General features: G+C 42.7%; 1 protein-coding gene across 8 annotated transcripts in view; it reads left to right on the top strand.

Moving 5' to 3' along the window:
* The window catches only part of CHRM1 (cholinergic receptor muscarinic 1), a 443,365-nt gene extending 418,585 nt beyond the window's left edge, over window positions 1–24,780 (top strand). For 6 of the 8 annotated variants that reach the window (XM_077458590.1, XM_077458582.1, XM_077458617.1 and 3 more), the window contains 2 exons: window positions 15,236–16,880; window positions 24,316–24,780. In XM_077458590.1, coding sequence (XP_077314716.1) covers window positions 15,311–16,876 — 1,566 coding nt within the window. In that variant the 5' untranslated portion in view covers window positions 15,236–15,310 and the 3' untranslated portion in view covers window positions 16,877–16,880; window positions 24,316–24,780. Of the gene's footprint in view, window positions 1–9,042; window positions 9,429–15,235; window positions 16,881–24,315 lie in introns of those variants that run through there. The other 2 variants (XM_077458640.1, XM_077458624.1) reach the window with 2 other exon arrangements.
* Window positions 24,781–25,057: the final 277 nt, after the last annotated feature.

The raw sequence follows: 25,057 nt of genomic DNA on the forward strand, positions 1-25,057 counted from the left end.
GGTAGTATTTCACCAAGTCTGGGAATGCCAGTCCCCCGACGAGAGGCTATCATCACCGAGCGGGGTATCCTATGTTTCTTGTGTTGCCAGACAAAGCACATCAGGTCGGTCTGCAGTTTCCACAGAAGCTTGTAAGGGACTGGGATTAGTAATGTTTGGAACAGATATAGAAGTTTGGGGAGTAAGGTCATCTTTACCGTTGCTATTCTACCCAGGAGAGAGATATGGTGCATCTTCCATCTCTGTAGTAAGTCCCTTATATGGCGAAAGAGAGGGGGAAAATTGGCTTGAAACAAGGAGGAATAAGAGGTTGTGATTTGGACTCCTAAATATTTGAGGGCTGTGGCTTTCCAGTGATACGGGAAGCATTGTTGTAGGTGTTGGATTTCCATGGGTGGTGTATTAATTGGGAATGCTTCCGATTTGGACATATTAATTTTGTAGCCAGAGAGGGCTTTATACTTATCTAATTCAGCATGCAGATTGGGAAGCAATATTCTGGGCTGGGTGAGGGTGAGTATAATGTCATCCGCAAATAATGCCAGTTTAAATTCCCGTCCCCTGACCGATATACCTCGAAAATAATAAAATTGAATGTCAATCTGGTAGTATATACTATACGTGGCATTCATATTCTTTATTTAATGGACACGCAAAGCCATCTTTAGTACAATTATACTTTTGATGACAAAGCTGATGCTTTTATTTGAGATACAGTGTATGATGCTCTGGAAAAGATTAACAATGTTGTCAGCTATAAGTTTCTCTGCTCTGGTGTAGGCACAGCAAGCGATCGCTCTGCGGCTCAGTCCTCAGGCTCTTTTGGACACAGAAAGAGCACCCAGTCTTTCTACAGGCTCAGCAAAGGCAACATGTCCATGCAACTTAGCATCCTCAGTAAAAGACCCTCTCTAGATTAATCTGGGAAAGCTTCATTCTCTCTTCCTCTTGTGTGCGACTAATCTTGGCTCCTGTAGTTCTTTCTTGGTACCTGTAGTCATTAAATTCCATTATAAAGTGCCTCTTTAAGACTGCATTTCTCATGATGCACAGCAAGTCCCCCTCTTTAATGTTCCCATTGCCTTTGACTCCACTACCCTCTGACTGGCTCTTCATTGTTGCCAAAAAGGGACAAATCCTGCTCCTGGCAGCTGCAGTGAAATAGAGGAGAGACGCTGGCTGCATTCTTCTCCCTCTGTATGCCAACCTGCTTAGTACTGCTGCTAGCAGAGAAGGGGGTGAGCAGGGGATCAGCACACAGCCCCCTCATCCAGCAGCACAGACAGAGAGCTGCTTACTGTTTATAACTGGGTAGGAGGGAGGCAAGCGGGTAGGCAGGAGATCACACAGCCAGTGGCACCCAGCTACAACTGCATTAGCGCCTCAGTCTTTTACTCTGTTATAATATAATTATCGGGGGGTAGGGTGGCAGCTTGTATTGCTTAAAGCTGCCCATAGATGGATTGAAACTCAGCCAGTTCAGCAGGGACCAGCCGAATTTCAAACAGTCTATGGCTGTTCCTGCTCTAATGATCCATTTATGTCAAACAGGGCTGTTAGAGCCCTTTCACACTGACAGCGCAGCCGTGTTAGTGTTAAAGCTTTACCTTAGTTTTAGATGTGTTACTGAGTAAAGGGCTAAAAGTTCCCACAAAGCGCCGCTGCCGAGGGGCTTTGCAGGTGCTTCGATGGCAATGCCCATTGATTTCAATGGGCAGGCGCGCTTTAGGAGCGGTGTATACACCTATAGATGCTGCTTGCAGGACTTTTTTTTAACGTCTCCAGCGCCAACGCACCATCCAAGTGTGAAAGCACTCGGGCTTTCACACTAGGACTGCAGGGGAGGCATTTTTCAGGCGCTATTAGCGCTAAAGCACCTGAAAAATGCATCCAGTGTGAAAGGGGTCTTATAAATTTTTTCTTGATCAGCAAGCTGCAGCCAATCGGCTGTAGCCACTGATTAATGAACAGTTGTATTTTGTTGAGAAAACCGCAAAACAGGCGCTAATACTTTCTTATGTTCATTCAGATATACTGTCAGCAGATTTGCTGCAAATCAGTTAAAGAAACGGGCATTATCCCGCTAAAATAAATATTTGAATAATTAGTACATACCACCATATACAAAGGATCAGCTTCATAGAATTTTAGAATTTTCAATTCAAAACCAGGAAATATATTTTTTGTGAGCTGAAATCAAATATAATCTTTTCCAGAGCATCATACACTGTATATCAAATAAAAGTATGACTTTTGTACAATTGTACCAAAGGTGGCTTTGCATGTCCATTAAATAATAATATAAATGTCATGTGTATACTACCAGTTTGACTTTAAATCTTGTTATTTTGCACTGTACCCTTGCATTTGCATTTAAAACCAACCCCCCCCCCCCCCCCCCCCCCAAACACACAACACACGCACACACACATACACACACACACACACAACTATATGGTTATTTGTAAAACCATTGCTCCAGCTTGCTTGGTCTTGAATAATGAAAAAACCATTAGGATGTCAGTGTAGCTGTTGCATGGCCGAGTGCTCTAAAGGAGTGCTGGGAAGTGTGTTAAGTCTCTGCTTAGCATATAACATCTGAAAAGAACAGCATTATTACATGGTGCAGCTAAGCGAAGGCTGATACAAACTGAAATCTTCATTAATAAGTTATAGATAGAGTTTGTGTGGCAAGAGAAATGGATTAACCCCTTTGGCACGGGCTGAGGACGCCACAATATTGAGATATGCAGAACAGAAAGCCAGGAATGTGACTTTCGCATGGCCGGGTTACTGACACTAGTGCTTCCCACAACAGGGCATCACAGACAGAAGGTGGTGATGGCTGGAAATCTGGTGATGCTCTGATTCTGAATGACAGTGACACAGTGAATAGGAAACTAGGTCCTTTCCAACAGTCATAAGGAGCTGAGAAAATTCCTCCCTCTATTGGGTGACAGAGTGACTGTCCCTCTCCCTGGCTTTGCGTCTTATTGTAGCTGACATGGGTTGTCATGTAAAACAAGATATGCTCTGGCAGAACTGTGTCATTGTGTGAAACAGAGCATTACTTAACCCTTCCTTATTTAACCCTTTGTCAGACTGGGCTGTCTGGAGCACCAGGTTATCTTTTCAGCCAGCAGGTTGAAAAAAGCCCTTTAGTTTGTGCTCAGTGTTTATGAGTCTTAGCCCACCAAGTTCCAAAGGCCGCAGAGCATTCCCACCTTTTGCATGGTTGCTGCAGATAATTCCCTTTCTTTGCTCAGAATATCATATAACCCTTTCTAAAACCAAACATTGGTGACTGCCATTTAAACATTCCTTCAAAGAGTGAATTTAACACTCATACGGCCACTGATTTTCAAATATTCAGCTGGAAACAAAATGACCCTATTTCTCTGATGGTAAATAATGAATAATTCAACCAGTTATGCCTCTCAGAAGTTTTCCAGCTCATGAAAAGAACGGATTAAAGAGGTGGACTATAATGCAGCACATGATCGTTTTTGCTATTTTTCATCTCTCATTCTCCGCTCATTCATCTGTTGGGCCATTTGCCCTAGTTACAAGGAACATTCACTGCCCAAAGGTTTGATTCCAATTTGCCGCCATTTAATGAACATCTGGAGCTTCCATTTTTTAATTTGACATTTAGGTCTAAACAAAGCTTCATGGCACTCCCTGGCAGCAACAGACTCGCTTTAGAGAACACTCATCTGCTTCTATAGCATCCATCCCTCACTAGCTGGAACAAATACAAAAGCTCACTTACCAATGGGGTAGCAGCAATGAAGTGACACCTTGTTGGTTCGGCCAAGGTTTTCTCTGCTTTCTCAGCAGTCCTGTCACTGATGGCAATTTGCAACAGTCAATGATTCGTCCTCTATGGAGGACACAGTGGGGTTGATTTACTGAAGGTAAATAGGCTCTTTATTTTGCAGGAAAAGTTGCACTTCGCAAGGGAGTTTTCCCCTGAGCTTAGGGAATGAGGTGAAGCTGACTTCCATCATCCAATCAATGGCGAGCAAAAATGCTGTTTTTTTATTTGTAAAGCGCTGCGTAAACTGTTGGCGCTATATAAATCCTGTATAATAATAATAATAATTTTCCTTGCATGTGATTGGGTATTCATTGAGACATTTCCCCGCATTCACTAAGCTCTAGGGAAACTTCCGTTGCAAACTGAATACCCGATTTGCCTTCAGCAAATCAACTCTACCGTGCTTATAAAGGAGGATTTAGGTCAATGAATATTTTTAAATTGTTCTGAGATTTATATAAATAGAGAGAGGGCAATAGGCATATTAGGCACTCAAAGGACTTCCACAAATGAAAAAAGGGGTATTATATTAGCTTTCTCTGATTCTGCACACAACATCTTAACTTGTTGCCATCCATGTAACACATATGGGGAGTGGCAAAAGAATGGGGTTTAACACCCACATGCTGCACATATGTGTGACCAGTGTTTCTGTGCTGATAATGCAGTTACTGCACGCTCCCAGCACAGAGACCGAGCTGTCAAAAATAGCTTTAGGCCCAGTCACGTGACCACTGTGACAGTCAAGCACAGTGGTCACATGATCACCAATCCTTCCTGTCCCCTGTGCACACAAACCCTATTAAAAGGGGCTGGGTTGGAAGGGGTCAAAGGAAACTTATACTAACAGAAATATGGAAGTTGTCAGTAATGGCCTTCTGAAATGGTAGCTGGCCCTAGAATGCATACATTTTGAGTCACATGCATGTGACTAGTAAAATCATTCTAGTCAGAATACTATTCTGCATAGTTGCTCTGGGTCAGTGATTTAAGAAGTACTGAATCTCTGGATTAACAGGCACAGGCAACTAGCATTTTTAAAAAGAAAGTTCAACAATGGAAACCTATGTGTTTTTTTCACTTTGTTTTTTAAACTCTTTTTGAAGTGTGTCAAGTACTGGCACTTTATTCATGTCACTGCACTGCAGTACAGTGCATGGCACTGCTGGGTAGTGACATGCAGTGCCAGCACATGCTGCATTTTTCTGCACTGCAATGCACTGCACATCACACCAGCATTGTAGTGTAAACAGGGAACTACAGGGCTACTACTGAGATAGCAGCAGTTTTCCAGGTTCAGTGTCAAGTGGCTTCCCTTTCTGAATGATAATCACAGGGGGTTGATTTCTCAGCACTGCCACCATACAGAGAAAGCCTTGTATTTTTTACAGGATACAAGGCATTCTCTGATTGGACGAGGTGGAGAAGTGGGTGGGGACCAATTAGAAAACGCCTTGCATGCTATGAAAAAATGCAAGGCTTTCTCTGAATGGTGACAGTGCTGAGCAAGAGCCCCCTTTGGTAACCATACAGAGGAGCAGCCACTCGGCACAGGACCTGGAAGACTTCTGCTATCACTGTAGTAGCAGTGTCTACTACAGTGATTTGCATTTTCCACAGGGATCAGTCATATATGAGATTTGCATTGGTCACAGCTAGGGCTGCACCGATACCGACAGGGCCGGTGCTACCACTAGGCAAACCAGGCAGCCACCTAGGGTGCAGCCAGGAATGCTGGTTTCCCTACTCTCTGCTGGGAGCTTGTCAGTGCCTAATTCTTCATAGTCCAGGATGCGGAGGGCACGCACAATGACAGCACATTATCACACACACAGAGCGGCGTTTTCGTTGGCGCTCTGCTCCGCCCCCAGTCTGCCTTCACTTCCTGGGCCATTTGTCACAGTTTACTGAAAGGGAGTTGCAAGGGAAGTGTAGGAAACTCTTCTTAACAGGGGGGAAGCCACCTGACCACACTGCTTATACACATGTACTTCAGCCTCCTGCCTCTACTTGATGCTAACTTGAGCCCCAGGACAGCACAACACACAGGCAGCCACTAGCCCCGTCCCCCACCACACGGAAAGCCAACCCCTGCTTTTGATTGGCCCCTGGACAGCAAGCACACAACTCCATGATTGCCTGCTCTGACGGGCTGCTTATTGCTGACATAGGATTCCATGCAATGTGCCTGACTCAGCTCTCTCCTTCTTTTCAAGGGTAGCACTAAGAAGCAGGCACTAATGGCCAGCACAGTGAGTAAAGTTCTGGCACCTGTCACACTGCCCCCCAACCTGTCACACTGGTCCCCACCTGTCACATTCGCCCCCCCACTGGCCCCCATCTGTCACACTATCTCCCCCACCTGTCACACTCTCCCTCCCGCCTGTCAACTCTCTCTCCCACCTGTTATACTCTCCCTCCCACCTGTCACACTGCTGGATTTGGATGTCTCTTTGCTGGATAGGGATGTCTCTTTTCTGGATTTGGCTGTCTCTTTGCTGGCTTTGTCCCAATCCAGCAAATGTTTATTTGCTGGATTGGGACTTTTTTGGTTGTTTTTTTTTTTTTGCTGGATTGGGTTGTCTCTTTGGCATCTTATGGCATGTACGGTGGGGACGGAAAGTATTCAGACCCCCTTACATTTTCACTCTTTGTTATATTGTAGCCATTTAAGTTCATTTTTTTTCCTCATTAATGTACACACAGCACCCCATATTGACAGAAAAACACAGAATTGTTGACATTTTTGCAGATTTATTAAAAAGGAAAAACTTAAATATCACATGGTCCTAAGTATTCAGACCCTTTGCTGTGACACTTATATATTTAACTCAGGTGCTGTTCATTTCTTCTGATCATCCTTGAGATGGTTCTGCACCTTCATTTGAGTCCAGCTGTGTTTTATTATACTGATTGGACTTGATTAGGAAAGCCACACACCTGTCTATATAAGACCTTACAGCTCACAGTGCATGTCAGAGCAAATGAAAATCATGAGGTCAAAAGAACTGCCCGAAGAGCTCAGAGACAGAATTGTGGCAAGGCACAGATCTGGCCAAGGTTACAAAAAAATTCTGCTGCACTTAAGGTCGCTAAGAGCACAGTGGCCTTCATAATCCTTAAATGGAAAACATTTGGGACCACCAGAATCCTTCCTAGAACTGGCCGTCCGGCCAAACTGAGCTATCGAGCAAGAAGAGCCTTGGTGAGAAAGGTAAAGAAGAACCCAAAGATCACTGTGCCTGAGCTCCAGAGATGCAGTCGGGAGATGGGAGAAAGTTGTAGAAAGTCAACCATCACTGCAGCCCTCCACCAGTCAGGGCTTTTTTAGCTGAGTAGCCCTACGGAAGCCTCTCCTCAGTCCAAGACACAGGAAATCCCGCATGGAGTTTGCTAAAAAAAAAACACCTGAAGGACTCCAACACGGTGAGAAATAAGATTCTTTGGTCTTATGAGACCAAGATAGAATTTTTTGCCGTTAATTCTAAGCGGTATGTGTGGAGAAAACCAGGCACTGCTCATCACCTGTCCAATACAGTCCCAACAGTGAAGCATGGTGGGGGCAGCATCATGCTGTGGGGTGTTTTTCAGCTGCAGGGACAGGATGACTGGTTGCAATGGACCTAAAAATGGCTGTCCACCAACATTTACCATCCAAACTGACAGAACTGGAGAGGATCTGCAAAGGAGGAATGGCAGAGGATCCCCAAATCCATGTGTGAAAAACTTGTTGCATCTTTCCCAAAAAGACTCATGGCTGTATTAGATCAAAAGGGTGCTTCTACTAAATACTGAGCAAAGGGTCTGAATACTTAGGACCATGTGATATTTAAGTTTTTATTTTTTAATAAATCTGCAAAAATGTCAACAATTCTGTGTTTTTCTGTCAATGTGGGGTGCTGTGTCTAATGAGGAAAAAAAATTAATTTAAATGATTTTAGCAAATGGCTGCAACATAACAAAGAGCGAAAAATTTAAGGGGGTCTGAATACTTTCCGTCCCCACTATATTTTTGCAAATTTAAAAGAAATGTAGCAGTTTTATATTTAGATGTTTTAAAACCTCTACTATTTTAAAACAGTAGAAAATATTTTTTTTAATGGGGGGGGCACAAGTAGCTGGTCTTAAATAGGGTGCAAAATAGTCTAGCATCGGCCCTGGATACCAATACTAGTATTGGTGCAGATACTGAGCATTTGCATGAGTAGTTGTGGAAATGCTCCAATGCGTCATCCGATACCTGGGCAGTCAAGGATGATCAGTGCGGTGGTGGGGGAGTTACAAGCACCGATCACTCTGTATAGATTTAAATAAAGCAGCTGACAGCTGCTTCTCCCCACCGCTGCATGATCACCCCTGACTGTCCCCATGTTTCCTCCTCCATGCTCCTCTGGTCATCTTCCGGTCCCCTGCCATGTCCTCCCTGCTCTTCCTGTTCCCTGCCATGTCCTCCATGCTCCTCCGGTCCCCCTCTGTCCTCCTCCGGTCCCCCTGTCCTGGATCAGTCAGGATGGAGAGCAGTGGAGTGAGCTGAGGCTTCAGAGAAAGGGACTTGGAAATCTGTGCCCTCAGTCCCTTTCTCTGTCTCAAAGGGGAGATGTCAGGGGTCTGTTCAGACTCCTGATATCTCACCAAAGCTGCCCCCCCCCCCCCACCAACAGGGCTGATTAAAAAAAAACAAATAATAAAATAATAATGATAAAAAAAAAAAAATTTAAAAGGTAAACAAAGCATTGTAAAGCAAAAAAATATATAAATTGTAGAAAATAATATAAATAAATAGTAAATAATAAAAGTGTGAAAAAAACTGACACATCACATGACATTTAAAAAAGTATCGGTAATTGGTATCGGCTAGTGCTTGAAAAAAGGTACTTGTACTCGGTCCTAAAAAATGGGTATCTCTGCAACTCTAGTCACAGCTGTACCAATGTAACTATTCTATAAAAATCATACAGAAACTTAAGCTTTAAATGACAGAGTGTGATAGATCAAACTGCATGCGTATGAAATAACATGAACTACAGCTATGAAAGGCAAGATTAATTTACAAGATATAACTTGTGTATTAACTAGTCGAACTCAGGAACATTAGGGAAAGTAAAGGTTAATGGAATGTGTCCAAGACTTTGGCATAATAAAGGTTAAGCGATGCAACGCTCTATAGATTTCAGTGTTGTAGTTACTAGCTGTTTGCGTGCCTGTCCTGTGTACACCTGTCTCCTATCGCTGTTTGCCCCAAGATCACCTGTTTACCTACACTGGTAAAGGGGGGAGGGGAGTGGAGAGTAAACCAGAACTCCGCAGAGCCAGAACACTTCGTAACCTCTTGTTTGCCTAGGAGACCTGGGAATGTAACACACTATTCACCTTAACTAGCTTATTTCTGAGGAGAAGTTGTTTGATCAATGTTCTTAGAACAATAAAAGGAAGCTGATATATACCATTCTGACGCGAAATTGTGACCTTATGCATAGCAGAAGAAAGTTTTGACATAATGAGTATGCCTTGGAAGTCATTATACATTGCTACTCACTTTCCAGGCAAGAACGAAGCAGAAATATGTACTTATCGATGGCTACTACGTTGGAAATGTGTCGGCAGATCGGTACAGTATTTGCAGGCAGGAAAGAATGATGAAAGTTACAGAGAGGCTCTAATGTATTCCTGGAATTGACATGTATTTTTATGTAACACTTTCCCAGTATGCTCTTATTTTGGCAGAACAGTCTAAATCAGGGGTAGGCAACCTTTAAGAGATGGAGATGTACCTGAACAACAAGAGAGATCAAAGATCACTGAGGTTCGGTGCCATTTTTTTAAAAGAAATTAACTAGCAAGGCCTAACTAAATAGTAAGGAAAACATAGAAAAATATAATAAAACAAATGTCACTGTAGAAATACAAACTTATCCTGCCTTAAAAGTGGATGGTGACAGTCAGTAGGGCAGTGGATGGTGTCAGGCAGTAGGGCAGTGTACGGTGTCAGTAGGGCAGTGGACGGTGTCAGTAGGGCAGTGGACGGTGTCAGTAGGGCAGTGGACGGTGTCAGTAGAGCAGTGAATGATGTCAGTAGGGCAGTGGAGGATGTCAGTAGTTTTTATTTTTTATTATTCTTTACAATATTTTTAGGAGCCCTGTTGGTTGTTGTCCTTGCTGAAAGGAGAGCACACAGGGGGAGGGCAGCAGAAAAAAAAGGGGAACACGGAGAAGAGAGGGCAGTAGGGGAGGCATTTACTGGAACCGATCCCCTGGATTTTCCTTCTGCAGCAACTGAATGTTGGTGGGAGAAGCTGGCTTTCAGGAAGAAAATAAAGGGGATCATCAGAAGGCAAGTATTCTGAATTCCCAGCAAGTTGCTTTTACTGCTCACCCCCCTACCTCGGCACCCTAAGGTGGATGCTTAAGCAGACTTATGCTGGCAGGCAGCAGAAGGCTGCTTAGGCAACCACCTTAGGGTACCTCGGTAGGGGGGGTGGTATAATCCAAATCCCCAGCCACTTGCTGGGAATTCAGATTTTTTAAATACCTGTCTATGGGAGGGAAGAGAGGGGTGGAGCACACTGCTAAGAGGGGGAAAATCACCCGAGAGGTTACTGCTATGGGGACGGGGGGGGGGGCAGAAGACACTACTGTGGGGGGTTGATGTGCAGGGTGGTAGAGGACACTGCTATGGGGTGGTCCTGTCCATTGCAGTGTCCTCTGCCCCCTTCACATCACCTCTGCCCACAGTAGTGTCCTCTTCCCCTGTAGCATTGTCCTCTACCACCCAGCACATCTCCCCCCCCACACACACAGTAGGGTCCTCTGCCCCCCCTTTCCCCCATAGCAATGTCCTCTGCCCCCTCCTTCTTTCCCATAGCAGTGTCCCATATCAGTGTCCTCTGCTTCCTTAACATTACCCTGTGTACACAGAGGAGAAAGTGGAAGGCAGCGCAGCTTTGAATGCAAGGTGGGAGTAGGAGCTGCCAGAAAGACCTTTCATATTAACAAGTTGATGATTGGCTGCTTAGAACCGCCCTGTGTTCTAGCAACCAATCATCTGCAGGTAACTTGAAAATGTCATTTGGCCAGCTCTTCCTCTCACCCTCCCACCCGAGCTATGCTGCCTCACACTCTCCGCTGTGCGTTGATGACAACAGAGGAGGCATGGTGGAGGAGGCTGGGGGGGGGGGCAGAAACTAGAAGGCAGGTACCTGTTCATGGTCTACCTGTCACCTGCCCACTGTCAATAGGTAGACCACAATTGATGAGTTGGTGGCCCCCGGTCATGATTTTTGGAACCCTTAAAGTGAATCTGTAGCTAGACTATGGGCACTTAATTCAATAATTTACAAATCTTACAATTGAGCAAATAAGCTCACCTCTGTCCCTACATAGATCAGTGAGTGCTTGCTTTAAAACTGAATTCCAAGAATTCAGCCACTTTGTAAAAAGTGAAGGCACACTATGAGTTAAGTCCAAGTAAGTGCTTGCCACCTCCTGGGCGTATCTCTATTATTTAGATCTGGCATGTTAATGGCTCTCCCGGAAGACACACTGTGGGCTGTGAGAGGAGAAAAGCACACAGAGCAGCTCTCCCCCCAACCCTCCCCACTGCTGCCCATTTGCGGAAGTCTTTGTATTTTGTGAATGAGTTCACATAATACAAAGACTTCTGTGATTGGGCAGGAGGAGGAGAGGGGCAGGCATAGCAGCTGCAGCGACTTTACTGTTGAAGATGCCAGAAACCAGAGGGTTCTGCATCAGGCTTCCGAAGCTACAGCATTAGCTGTCTTCTGGTAGTGCAATAAGCCTGTCAGATGTAAATAATAGAGATAAGTCCAGGAGGTGTCATGCACCCCATTGGACTTATCTCATAGTGTGCCTTCACTTTTTACAAAGGAGCTGAATTCCTGGAGTTTAGCTTTACTATGTAAGTACTTGAATTCCATATCTGGCCACAAGTTCCCTAAGCCCTCATTCACACTGATCTTTAGTCTGACTTTGAGGGGGCGACTTGAAAGACATCCGTGCAGGTTAATGCACAGATGTCTATTGAAATCGCTCCTGAAGTTGACAAAAGTAGTGCAGGAACTACATTTGGAAATTGGTTATTGCCGGTAATAGGCCCCAAATCGCATTTGAAATCATGCCGATGTGAATGGGGCCTGAAGTATAATTAAAGGCAAACATTTTTATTTTTTTTCTGACACAGTGGATAGGGATTAGAACACTTGTCAGTTTTTGGCTTTCTGTGCCCTCACCCTCTTTTTTGTTCTGTTTACCATTATCATCAAGAGTGAAAGTGAAAGAACGTCCCACATTTTGGGCTGTCCTAGAACAATATTAGAGGAACAATTTTCCAATGGGGACACTAGTTCTAGTGGTAACCAAAAATTCCCTGATTTTGGAGGGATTTCTTCTCACTTCCTGTTTTGGCTATTAGACAGGAAGTGGATGGAAGCTCCCCAAAGGAACGCAGATGGCAAAAACTGTGGTTATAACCCTCCCTTAAGCTATCCAAAAACTAAAAAAAAAAACAGCAGAATGTTTTCTTAGTTTATTTGAAGGGAACAAGACAATTTCCCAGGGATCTCTGGGTCAAGTACATCAAATCTGTGAATGTTGGGCTACTTGAATCCCTTTTTATCATTTCTTTAATGCCTCAGTTTTTTAACAATTTAGATTTAATGAGGGCCCAGCTATTTCCAGTTGATAAGGGCTATGCTGTTTTAGATGCTTTTGCAGCTGATTTCCACAGGCTGCAATATTTGCTACAATGTTTTTCTGTCATTAAAGCCTAACTCCCCCTTTCACCTCCCTATAGTGGTTTTCCAAAATTGGGCTTTAAGTAGCTGTGTCCCATAAGAAATAAAATGCCATTCACTCAAGGCTTAATTCCATTCAGTTCAGCCCACTGTGATTTAAGTTTAACATGCCCTAGGCCCACAGCAGGTGTATGTGATGTGAGGTTAAAGTCTGTTCTTTCCACAGTAAACTAATAAGAGGGAAAACAGCCCCATCATGTGATTAAAGACTTTAATAGTGTCCTCGTAAACCTTTACACAGGCCTACGAAATTAAAAACTCTCCTCTAAATGAATAATATGACTACAGACAGTTACCTATAAGGCTCAGTCATTGCTGAGATCCAGTCTGAGCACAGATGGGGCCTCTTTCAATTCCTCAAGTGTACAAAGTGCACATATCTGCATTTGCTCTGTTCTTCCATCTATACTGGTGATGGGTGATCAACTGGTCACCTCTCAGTGACCAGTTCATCACCCATCACCAGTATAGATGCAAGAACAGATCAGATGCAGATATGTGTACTGCTATAAAGCATCAGTCTTTTAACTGGTTGATTGCTACTTCTGGGTGTGAGCATCCACTTAAAGTGGAAGTAAACTCCCCTATCGTTTTCAGCCAAGGAAGCTGCCATCTTTGCCTCTGTTTAATCTTCAACTGCTATGGTGCTGTACATGTGATTCGTTATGACACCAGCCATTGGATGGTTTGATAGTTTGGCTGAGAGCACAGCCAATGTGCAATTAGCATTCCTGGCATGCCTTTTTTTTTTTAACTGTTTAAATCGGTGGGTTTACTTCCACTTTAAGGTACAGCAAAAATAGTACAAGGTATACAACCTACCAATGTTCTATTTGTAGAATTATTTGAAAATGCAAGGTCATTCCCTTGTGTAATACCTGTATATTGCTTGTGTGAGCCATGCTCTAGATGCCAGGAACTTGTAATCCTCAAACTTTGATTCTTTAGACCAGGGATTCCTCAATTTTTTCTGGCGACACTTATTAAGCTAGGCTATGGCCCAATTGAAATAGGTAACCCAAATGCCTTTCAAAGGTAAATTATTCATGTTCTTGCCCTATCTCCAATGCAGTCTATACAACATATTGTGTGTAAAGAGGTCAGTTATCAGTGTGGGAAATTGAAAAGGGCAAAATGGATAGCAAGAGCCTGCTGTTAAAATGTTAAAATGTAATGAACTATTGTCTTGATGTCTGTGGTTTTATTTACCTTTTATAAGGTTAGGTTGTTGGCAGTTTACTTGGTTTTAGCTAGATTACTATACGTCATCTCACGTAAAAATGCTACATAGACATTGACCTGAAAATGCAGCTCAAAGCTCAGTAATGCACATACACTGTAAATAAACTCAGAAAAATAACCCAATGTTACTTGTAATAGTTAGGTAAAATATAAATTCATGAACAAAGAAAATTGAATATTATATATTACGGAATATCATGGCCCCAGTAACAGAAATTTTGCAGAAAGCTAGAGAGTGTATGCAATACACATTCAGAGGAATAATATTCAAATTCAAGCATAATGAGATACACCTGGTGTAAACGTCATTGCAAATCCATACAGGAATAAGTAGTTCTCAAACTTTTTGAAACAATTATGAAAACCTGCTTGTGATAGCTGACTGAAGATATTAAAGGCAAATCTCCCATAACTAGGATGGATGGGCCCTTCCCACCCTAACTCAAACAGCGTGTCCTTCATACCCTTTTCTATGAAGAGATGCAAACTGTCAGCAATAAACTTCAGGGATTTGCCAGTGTAACAGAACATCTTCCTTTATGATACAAGTACAGTACTTTTAAGTGCTATTGATCTGTGGATAACTGGTCAAGTTGTTGTGAGAGATGCTCAGATTGCTGCCGTGACTTCTGTGCAATAATCTGAATCTCAAATTTGCAGAAGATATTGGGATATAAGAAAAAACTATTTGCACCAACAGAAGACAGAAGGAGCCATAAAAACATACACAGGTAGGAAAGATTAAATGGTAGGAGGAGTTTTCAGGAAGTGGCTGCCAAGGAAAGGAGGTCTATCGGTAACATATGGTTTGCGTACTACATACAGTATTAACTACATCGCTTTTTTTTTCCTCTTTCTTTTGCTTCCGCCTTCTTTAATTGTTTTTCTTGTTAAAAGTAAACCTGTTTAACCACTTCTGTCTCCCCTACTTTCCTGGTACAAGGGGTGGAGGTGATTCCTTCAGCAACACAACTCCTTCCTCCAACACTCAAACAACAGAGATCATAAATGCGGCTTTGTTTAGTTACAGATTACAGGGACACACGTAGCAGAAAGAGAGGCGGGTGAGAAGCACAGAATAAAGTAATGAGACGGACATACAGCCAAAGTTGTAAAGATGAGAGTAAGATGCAGATGAAATACAGCAAATCTCTATACAGTTACACTACACATATGAAAGTGAACATAGTAGGTTATTAGGTTTCTTCAGTATGCTTCCCTGTAATGTGTATACCTTTTGCTCCTGATAGAAGCCTACAGTTTACTGACAACTCCCATGTTCTTTCTAAAAGGTTTTACAGATTTACGTTTCATAATCCATGTCCCTGTATCATCCTGACTTCTGCTTTTCTTCTTCTTGCAGGATTTTACTGCTGTGGTGTGGATTTAAAAGGCTGGCATAAAAGTGGCCCTCAACAAAGCTTATTTGGAAGATGTCATGTTAGCCTTTCATCAGAATGCTGGGCAAGAATCGGTGACTACCTGGCTTCTAATCATGAACAATACTACTATTGACCCGCTGACCACAAATTCTACAGAGCCACCATACCATAACCCATTTGGAGCACATGCCATCTGGGAGGTGGTGTTAATTGTTATTACAACAGGAATCCTTTCATTCATAACAGTGGTTGGAAATGTACTGGTTTTCCTGGCTTTCAAAGTGAACAGTGACCTAAAAACTGTCAACAACTACTTCATTCTTAGTTTAGCGTGTGCTGATGTCATCATTGGTGCAATATCAATGAATTTATATACCACCTACATTATAATGGGACGCTGGGCGCTTGGTAATGTTTCATGTGACCTGTGGCTGGCACTAGATTATGTTGCAAGCAATGCTTCTGTAATGAACTTGCTCATTATTAGCTTTGACCGTTATTTTTCTATAACTCGGCCACTAACATACAGGGCTAAGAGAACACCAAGACGAGCTGCCATCATGATTGGATTAGCATGGATTATCTCTTTCATCTTGTGGGCACCTGCTATATTATGCTGGCAGTATATTGTGGGGGAAAGGACAGTGGAGCCTGATGCATGTTACATTCAGTTCTTGTCAGAACCCACTATTACATTTGGCACTGCCATCGCCGCCTTCTATCTACCAGTTACTATCATGATTATACTGTATTGGAGGATTTATAGAGAGACAGAGAACAGAAGCAGGGAACTGGCAGGCCTACAGGGTTCTGAGACAGAAAACATTGTCCGGCCCGTGGGTAGTGTCAGAAGTGGCAGTAGCAGTGGCATGGGAGAATCGGAACGGATACCAAGATCACAGACATCTGTGCCAAGGGTGAGGAGAACTTGCTGTTTTCCTAATAGACTTGCTGCCAGCCCATCGCTCAGAAGCTATCCTCAGCATAAAAGTAATGGAAGCTGGAATACTATGGAAGATGCTGCTTCTGCAGATTCTGTGTCCTCTTCCTCTGATGGAGATGAAAACCCCTATGAGATGAAAAGCATTTGCTCTGCTGTTATGCGATTACCCATGGTCAGCTCTGTAGTTGGGACACCCACAGGTTCCCGTGGTTCTAATGATACTCTTGGAAGAGGGGACACTGAAAATGAGGCCAATGGAGGAAAGCAGGAGGTATCTAGGAAACCATCCAAGTCCCAGGCCTTAGCTTTACCATCAACTATTATTAAAGCCAAGATTGACAAAACCCGACATGGAAAGAGGAAAAGTAATTCACTCATTAAAGAAAAGAAGGCAGCAAGGACTCTAAGTGCTATACTGTTGGCATTTATTTTGACATGGACTCCTTATAATATTATGGTGCTAGTCTCCACATTCTGCAAAGACTGCATTCCAACTAAACTATGGGAGTTGGGTTACTGGCTATGCTATGTGAACAGTACTGTCAACCCAATGTGTTACGCACTCTGCAATCGCTCCTTCAGGCGTACCTTCAAAATGCTTCTACTTTGCCGCTGGGACAAACGCAAATGGAGAACTCACAGACACCAAGCAGCTTTTTTCAGGACCCCATCACAGTGATTGGGTGGGTGACAATCTACAGTTAAAGTTGTTGGATTTACCATGTAGTAATACTTGTGAATATACTGCTGTAAGTGCTTGTGGCCCACAGCTTATATACATTTTAGCTGTAGCGATACCAGTCTGTGTGCTTTCAAACATTACAGTTTTTTTTACTAAATGAGTAAAACACAGGATTTTTTTTAAAGGACCCTGTACTTTTGGTAAAGTTGTCCTCCGTATAACCCCCCTTCCCGCACACACCCCCTGAGTGCTGCTGACCCTGGCTAACACTTACCTTGGCCCCCTTTACAGAAATCTTTACAATGTCACTCTGCCTAGACCTGCACAAACCTTCTCCTAAAAGTGTCCTTTTCCTGAGCATGTGCATCCATTCATTCCTATGGACAGAGCAGTACTCTGAAGGGCTACTCCCGGCAGCCATGAGTATGAGATGGAGTGAAAAGGGCCATTGCTCACATGCACAGAAAGTGGAGGACCCAGCAGGGATGATTTCAGCAGAAAGTCTGTGTGGCTGCAGGCACAGCAGCACAGTGAAAATCACTGGAATGCGGGCCAAGGTAAGTGTTAGAATATGTCAGCAGGGAGCAAGTAATAAATAGGACAGATATACCAAAGGCACAGTTGTCCTTAAAGCCCCATATACAAGATGAGAAAATCGTACGACTGACCTTTCATAATTTTCGTTTTTTCACGCTATTTCATAGTCACATACGAGAATGCTACTTAGGAAGACAAACTTTCTCAGACGATCCTTAAAAACGTCCCCTTTTGCGTGCCTTCGTTATACCATGTATCAGAAGTAATGTCATGTGCATGTGACCCTTTGTTGCCAAGCCTTTTCCCTATATTCTATATATACAGGTTTTCATTGTGACTTGTAGAATTGTTGAAATGTGCTGCGCACCTCCATTTGTTCTCACATCCATTTGTGCCTTCTCATATTCCAAATGGAGTACTGGACAGAAGCCATTATAGCATTAAAAATCTCAATGGTGTATTGACTTTTTTTTTTTTTTTTGAGCATCTTTGGTGCTTAGCAATATTGTTTACGAAAAGGTATTTTTTCCTCCTGAGTTATTTTCGTGTTTCCGAAAATGCGCAGTATTGGTAAAACATTTTTGTTCGGACGATTCCTGTACCGATTACACAGATATCGTTTGTTCAGAAATTGTATGGCAAAAATCTTTGTGCATGTCCCTTTGGCTAATTTCATACAACCTGTCCTGATCGCCCCTCGAAAGCTGTGTACTAATGTTCAGATTGTCGTACGATCGCACAAATAAAGCTGAATTTTTGCGTCTGGTTTTCTCATCATGTGTACTGGGCTTTAGGGACAATTATGTAAGGTGATGATAGCCATATTCCTGCACTTGCAACAACACATTTAGGTACTGCTCATAATACTTGTCCAATTGCATTCAGTTACTTTTCCTGGACAAGCTTTCAGGGGTCTACCCCTTTCTTCCAGATCCAAGTAGTGCTTCTGAACCTTTGAGTATCAGTACTGCTTGGACCTAGAAGAAAGGAATAGATTCCTGAAAGCTTGTTCTGAAAAAAAATGAACTGCTAATGCAAATAAAAAGAAGAACAATAAAACAGTATAAATATTAAAATGTATCTGTAAAAATGCTGGCCACTAAGTGCCGGTTCACAATACGATGACTTGGGATCCGACTTGTCAGACCTCAAGTTGCCCCAAGTCACTGAACATAAGAAATTCCAATGAAGTGAATGAGAGCCGTCTTAATGTACACTACTGAAGTTGCTCTGACTTCAGAAAAGGTTTCTGTACAACTTCAAGGCGATTTCTAGGCAACTAATAGATTTCAATGGAAGTTGCCTCCAAGTCGGATCTCCATCTATATTGAAGCAACTTTACAGGAAAAAGAAAATAATTTACACAGGTATTTCCCATGTCCCCCCTCCCTCCCACAGAACTGATTATTCTGTGATTGGCCACAGCCAAAGTCATCTGTCCTGGAGGCAAGTTTAAGTCGCTTGTAAGTTGTGCAAAGTCGTGCTGAAATTGCCTCCATATCGCGCTGTAAGTCGGGTTGCTCCTGTGTGAACCGAGCCTAAAGGTGCCTATGGATATAAAACATCAACCTTATGTGCAGTCACAGTTTGACTGCCCAGAAAGATGTATTTTTTAAATGCAGGTGCCTAAGTATGCATCCTTATCACCCAAGTATGCCTGGCTTACCTCAGGGTAAAATGGAATTGCAATTAAGGTCCTTTCAAAAAGAAAAGCAGCTAGTACACCACAAGATACAAATGGTTAAAGAGCATAGAAAAAACTGTGAATATGAGCATAGAAATCAGATCAAAATATGCACATGTATATCAAAATATCAGAGCAAAGAAAAATCTAAAAATATGTATATCATCATAACGCAATTCTGTGCAGTAAAAACAATTGATAAAGATAAAAGTAAAAATAAATCAATATAAAAAAAAAAGTATTAGTATACAGTACTAACAATAATGTCACAAAAATAACAAAACAAGTCCATTCACCATATGATAGTGAAAAGGTCCCGTTTTAATAAGCTCAGTGCAAAAAACAAGGTGAAAAGATGAAAGGGATACAACTGGATGTGATCCACACATCCTGTGTGCTCCTCCACGTTATTTCACACAAGAGGCTTACCGCAAGGCCATGACCTCCTGAATCAGAGAAGTCAAAAAGCACTTAGCCCACGTACACACGGTCGGAGATTTTGCCAACCAAATCCGTCGAATTTCGCCTGTCAGATTTAGTCCGACGGATTGTGTCCGAAACTGTTGCATACACACGGTCGGGCCAAGTTGGCGAAAAATCCGATCTTTCAGAACATGATGACGTAATTTCGTTACGATGGGACTACATTCAGGCTAGTAGCCAATAGCTTTGATGTAGGAATTTGATCTGAGCATGCGTGGCACTTGGTCCGATGAAAATGCTGTACACATGATCAGATTAGGTCCGTCCGGCCCAGTTGGTCGGGAAATCTTTCCAACATGTTGGAAAATTGGGTCGGACGGAGATTCGGACGGAATCAGTCCTATGCATACCACACACAGGATTATCTGACGACACGGTCCGATAAGACTCATTCCGACAGATTCTCCGACCGTGTGTACAAGGGCTAAGGTTGATGTAATCATCCGGCAAAAAAGATGAACCCTTGCAGCCTCTCCTCAATAGACAACTTGGTCCCACAATTTCCAGGATCGCATAGGAGACATTAAAAAGAGTTAGATTCTCTGGATAGGCTAAAACCAGACAAAAAGTTTATTAAAATAAATTGAAACTACTCACATATTAAAATGAACCCAGTGCTTTGTATGAAAGAATACTCCAGAGACTGTGTTTAGATCGCCTCTTCAGCCGTTCATGCATTCATGGTGACCTTATGGTGTCAACTTCACCCTACATGTTTCATATATGATACATTAAATATCTTCCTATTTTATCAACTGTTTTTACTGTGCAGGATTGCGTTATGATAGTATACATATTTTGATTAGTGCAGCTCTGTTTTACCTATAATCCACTAAAACTACCCAGTACACATGATCTGAGTTCTGTTGGCCCAGGGTTTCTTGCAGAATCTAAGACCCCTTTCACACTGGAGCATTTTTCAGGCACTATAGCATTAAAAATAGCACCAGCAAAATGCCCTAAAACAGCTGCTCCATTCACTCCAGTGTTAAAGCCCGGGGGCTTTTACACTGGAGCGGTGTGCTGGCAGGGCGTCAGAAAAAGTCCTACCAGCAGCTTCTTTGGAGCGGTGAAGGAGCGGTGAACTCACTGCTCCTCCACTGCTGCTCCCCATTGAAATCAATGGGGCAGCGTTGTGATACCACCGGCAAACCACCGGCGGCATTTACCCTGGAGCGGTGCGCTGTCAGGGCATCAGAAAAAGTCCTGCCAGCAGCTTCTTTGGAGCGGTGAAGGAGCAGTGAGCTAAAAATAGCTCTACTTTACTGCTGATGCCGGTGGCTGCTCAGTGTGAAAGGGGTCTTAAGGTTCGCCATAGACACATGGAGGCAGATTTACTAAAACTGTTGCACACAAAATCTCGTGCAGTTGTGCATAGTGACCAATCAGCTTCCAGGTTTTATTGTCCAAGCTTAATTAAACAAGCTGAAGTTCAAAGCTGATTGGTTACTATGAACAGCTGCACCAGATTCTGTGCGCACCACTTTTAGTAAAGCTCCTAGACTGGGCAATGTTATTGTCTGTTTATTATTAACCACTCAGTGCTGTTTAGAGACCATTTTAAAGTGGTTCCAAAACCTAAAGTATTTTTACCTTCAGGCTCCGTTCACACCTAGGCACCCTGGATCATGGGCGGAATCGCCGAGATTCTGGCCACGATCATGAATCATGGCAAATCGCGGGACGCCCTTGCGATCTCCCTGTAATTTCTCATGGCATCCTGCTCAAAGCTCGATTTTCATCGGAGGAATTGTGGTAAAATCCTGCAAACAGAATCGCGGTAGGTCTGTTGCCCAAAAGAAGTTCCAGAACTTCGTTTGGGCGACAGGCATACCACGATTCTGTTTGCAGGATTTTATTGCGATTTGTCATGTGATAATCGCGGCAAAATCGTGCCATCATTGGGGGTCCATTGGAAGTGATGGGGATCACAAGGGCATCCCTCAATTTACCGTTATTCAGGATCGCAGCGATTCAGCCCACGATACGGGATGCCTAGATGTGAACAGAGCCTAGGATAAGTTCAGGATGTAACATGCAACATGTTACAAATCCACTGGCCCCTGCATCTCCCTGGCTCCCAGATATAGCAGGAAGTGAGGGATCCCTTTCTCCGCTCACTCACTTCCACACAGTTAAAAGAATGCAGCCAAGTGGGGCTCCGCCCACCCAGCCGTGTCACTCATTCACAGAGAAAAGTTTGCACATTTGTGTTGGCCAATAAGAGGTATCACTTAAACTACACATATTCTAGTTGTGTGCAAAAAATAGATTTAATTATTTTTAAGGAATATACAACTATTTTAAAAATTCTGTTGAAAAATACTTTAAACTACATAAGAGGATAAGCTATATCATTTCCTGACAGTATAAAATTGCACTAGATTATTTGATAAAAATAGGGATAAGTGATAGAGTTACTCATCTTACGTTGCAGTGAATCAAGGTGTGAGTAGCAGTATAACATATAGAGGCTTCAGATGTAAACAAGTGAGGAGCCATTGCTTTGGTGTGTCTAGGGCCTCATGCACACGATCTGAAAATCAGACAACAGATCATCTGACTTTGGCTTGCTAGTAGCATTTTGAAACTTAATAGGTTACTAAAGTTCCAAAAATTCTCATATGACAGAATAAAAAATTGGAAGTGATATAATGTGTTGTATTGTATTTGTATTGTATTTTCGGACGAAAACTGTACTGCTTAACCACTTCAATACAGGGCACTTTCACCCCCTTCCTTCCCAGCCCAATTTTCAGCTTTCAGCGCTCTAGCGCTTTCAGTGACAATTGCGCGGTCATGCTACACTGTACCCAAATGAAATTGTTATCATTTTGTTCGCACAAATAGAGCTTTATTTTGGTGTTATTTATTCACGACTCCGTTTTTTTTTTTTGCGATATAAGCGCAAAAAAAGCGGAAATTTGGGAAAAAAACAATATTTTCTTTTTTCTATTTGGAAAGAAATCCAATAAAATCAAATTTTGTCATAAATTTAAGCCAAAATGTATTCTGCTACATGTTTTTGGTAAAAAAAATTCCGTTAAGTGTATAATAATTGGTTTGTGTGATCACGGACATATGTACGCAAATGATCATGTACATATGTGTGCAGGTGATCACGTACATATGTGTGCAGATAATCATTGGGACATGTGATTTTAGTGGGACATATGTGGGGGACATGTTTTTATTATTAGGGACATGTGTTTTTATTATTTGGGGACATGTATGTTTTGGGGACATGTGTGTTTTGGGGACATATGTGGGGACTGTGTTTTCACTGTGTGGTGTGTTGTGTGTTTACACTACACTGATGATCAGTGAGTAAAAAGCTGTGAAAAGCAGCCCATACTCACTGATCATCAGCTGGCTGCAGCGTTCTGCTCTCCTCTTCTCAGCGGTGACTTCCGTGTGAGGAGAGGAGAGCCGATTGCCTAGCAACCGGCTGTTTGTTTACATCACATGACGGCCGTGATTGGACACGGCCGTCATGTGATCAGGAGGGCCAATCACAGAGCCCTCCTGCCGATCTGAGATGTGCCGTGTCCGGGTGACACGAGCACATCGGGATCGCGCCGCTGCGCGGGCGCGCGCGCGCGCGATCCCGCTGCTCCTGAAGGACGTTCCTGAACGTCCTATCAGGAGCAGGCGGCTCCCACCCGGCCGTATATATACATTGGCCGGGTGGGAAGTGGTTAAACGAAAGTCGTACAATCTGATATCGTACAAGAAACATTTTTGGGTTTGTCCCTTTGTATAATATCGGATGAACTGTCATGATCAGCTCCTGAAAACTGTGTACTAATGATCAGATTATCATATGATTGAATTCTAAAGCGCCGTTTGTCATTGTGTATGGGCCTTAAAGCGTTTGTTACCCTAAAAAAAATAATGATCCTGTCCCTTTAAAGCATGTTACACAGCACAGTGCTTGTGCTGTGTAAGTTGGCTACTTCTATCACCTAAAATCCCTGGCTGATCCTGCCTGGTTCTGTCCTCACCCCTGTAAGCTGACTACGGTCTATCATGGCTGCTGAGCCCTGACACTGTGGTCAGTTTAGGTGCCTCCATCATCCACAGCTCTTCTCAGTCCTTCTCTCACTCATCCTTTCCCCCCTCTACTCCCTGCCTGTCAGCTCCTGCGTGTGAGCTATCTCTCCCCTCCCTTTCCAGCACCGTTCTGAGCAGTATAAAAATTACTGCTCACAATTACTGCCAGCCCCTCTGCTAGGATAACATGTACTATATAGTGTATATGGTTTTGTTAAATTCTTTCTAAATACCTTATTTCTCCTCATGGATCAGCGGTCACTCCCTCTGTAGTACATGCATTGGAGGAAGAGAGCGACAGGCAGTTACCCAACTGTTGATTGGCAAGGAGAAATAAGGTAATTATAAAAATAATTTTACGAAACGTCATACACTGTATAGTACATGTTATCCTGGCAGAGGGGCTGGCAGTGATTGTGAGTACTGCCTTTAAAACCCCTTTAAATGAGCATACATTGTATGCATCCTTATTACAAAACAAGTCTCACATCTATATATTTATCCAAAACAATGGCAATAGATATTCTAATAGATGTTTTAAGTGCATAAGGTTAATATGGAACATTGAGAGTTTAGAAGATCTTCAACATTGATAGGAGCAACATTATTATCAGATATTTTCTTTTGTTAAAATATAGGATCAAGATTATTATTTTAATAATTACCTTTTCTTCCTTAGGACAGATATTATACTGATGGACACGAGTTCTGCTGTCCAAACTTAAGAAGACGTGAAGTCCCCTGTATGTGTGGCTGAATGGACGATGAGGAACGCACTATTCCTAAAATCAAAATGGGGACAAGAAGGAAAGAGCAACAATTTCTGCCCTCTTACTGGGACATTATCAAATATCCAGTTGACATTTTCCTTGATGAAGTCTGACTGTCTTGGGCTTTAACACGTCTTGTATATGTTATTTCGAACTTTGGGAAGGAAGAGAGTCTAGGGAAGGCTGGTCTAACCCTTTCAGGAAAGATATTCCCTTTTCATGTTAGGGTGTATCGCCAGATGTGCCAAACCAAACAAAGGCAGTCCAAAGAGCATGATATGGTTTTTTATTGTTTACAAAAAAAGTTTGTGGGAAGGGCTGTGTATTTATTATAAACTCAACTGAATAAAAACAGATTCCGCATTAGCACATAAGATGGCCTTTCCCATTTATTGCATCTGCTGTTACCAAGGTGAATTGCTGGCATGCCATTTTCAATGTGACTTATAGAAAAGAGGACCTATGCTTACAGTACGTGTTTAGTATAATTTTAAGTATTTTTTTATAGTACTAGTTACATGTGCCAGTACAAGGTTATACAATCTTAAGCAACTTAGCCATCACTTTCACACAGCTCACTGCCAACTGAAAATACTGAAACAATGGTAGTGTTGGTTTGCATAAGCATTTTTCACAGCAGGTCCATTTGCA

Source organism: Lithobates pipiens, unplaced genomic scaffold (assembly GCF_037356315.1).
Source record: "Lithobates pipiens isolate NorthernLeopardFrog02 unplaced genomic scaffold, aLitPip1_a1.2 Scaffold_10, whole genome shotgun sequence".
NCBI classification, from domain to species: domain Eukaryota; kingdom Metazoa; phylum Chordata; class Amphibia; order Anura; family Ranidae; genus Lithobates; species Lithobates pipiens.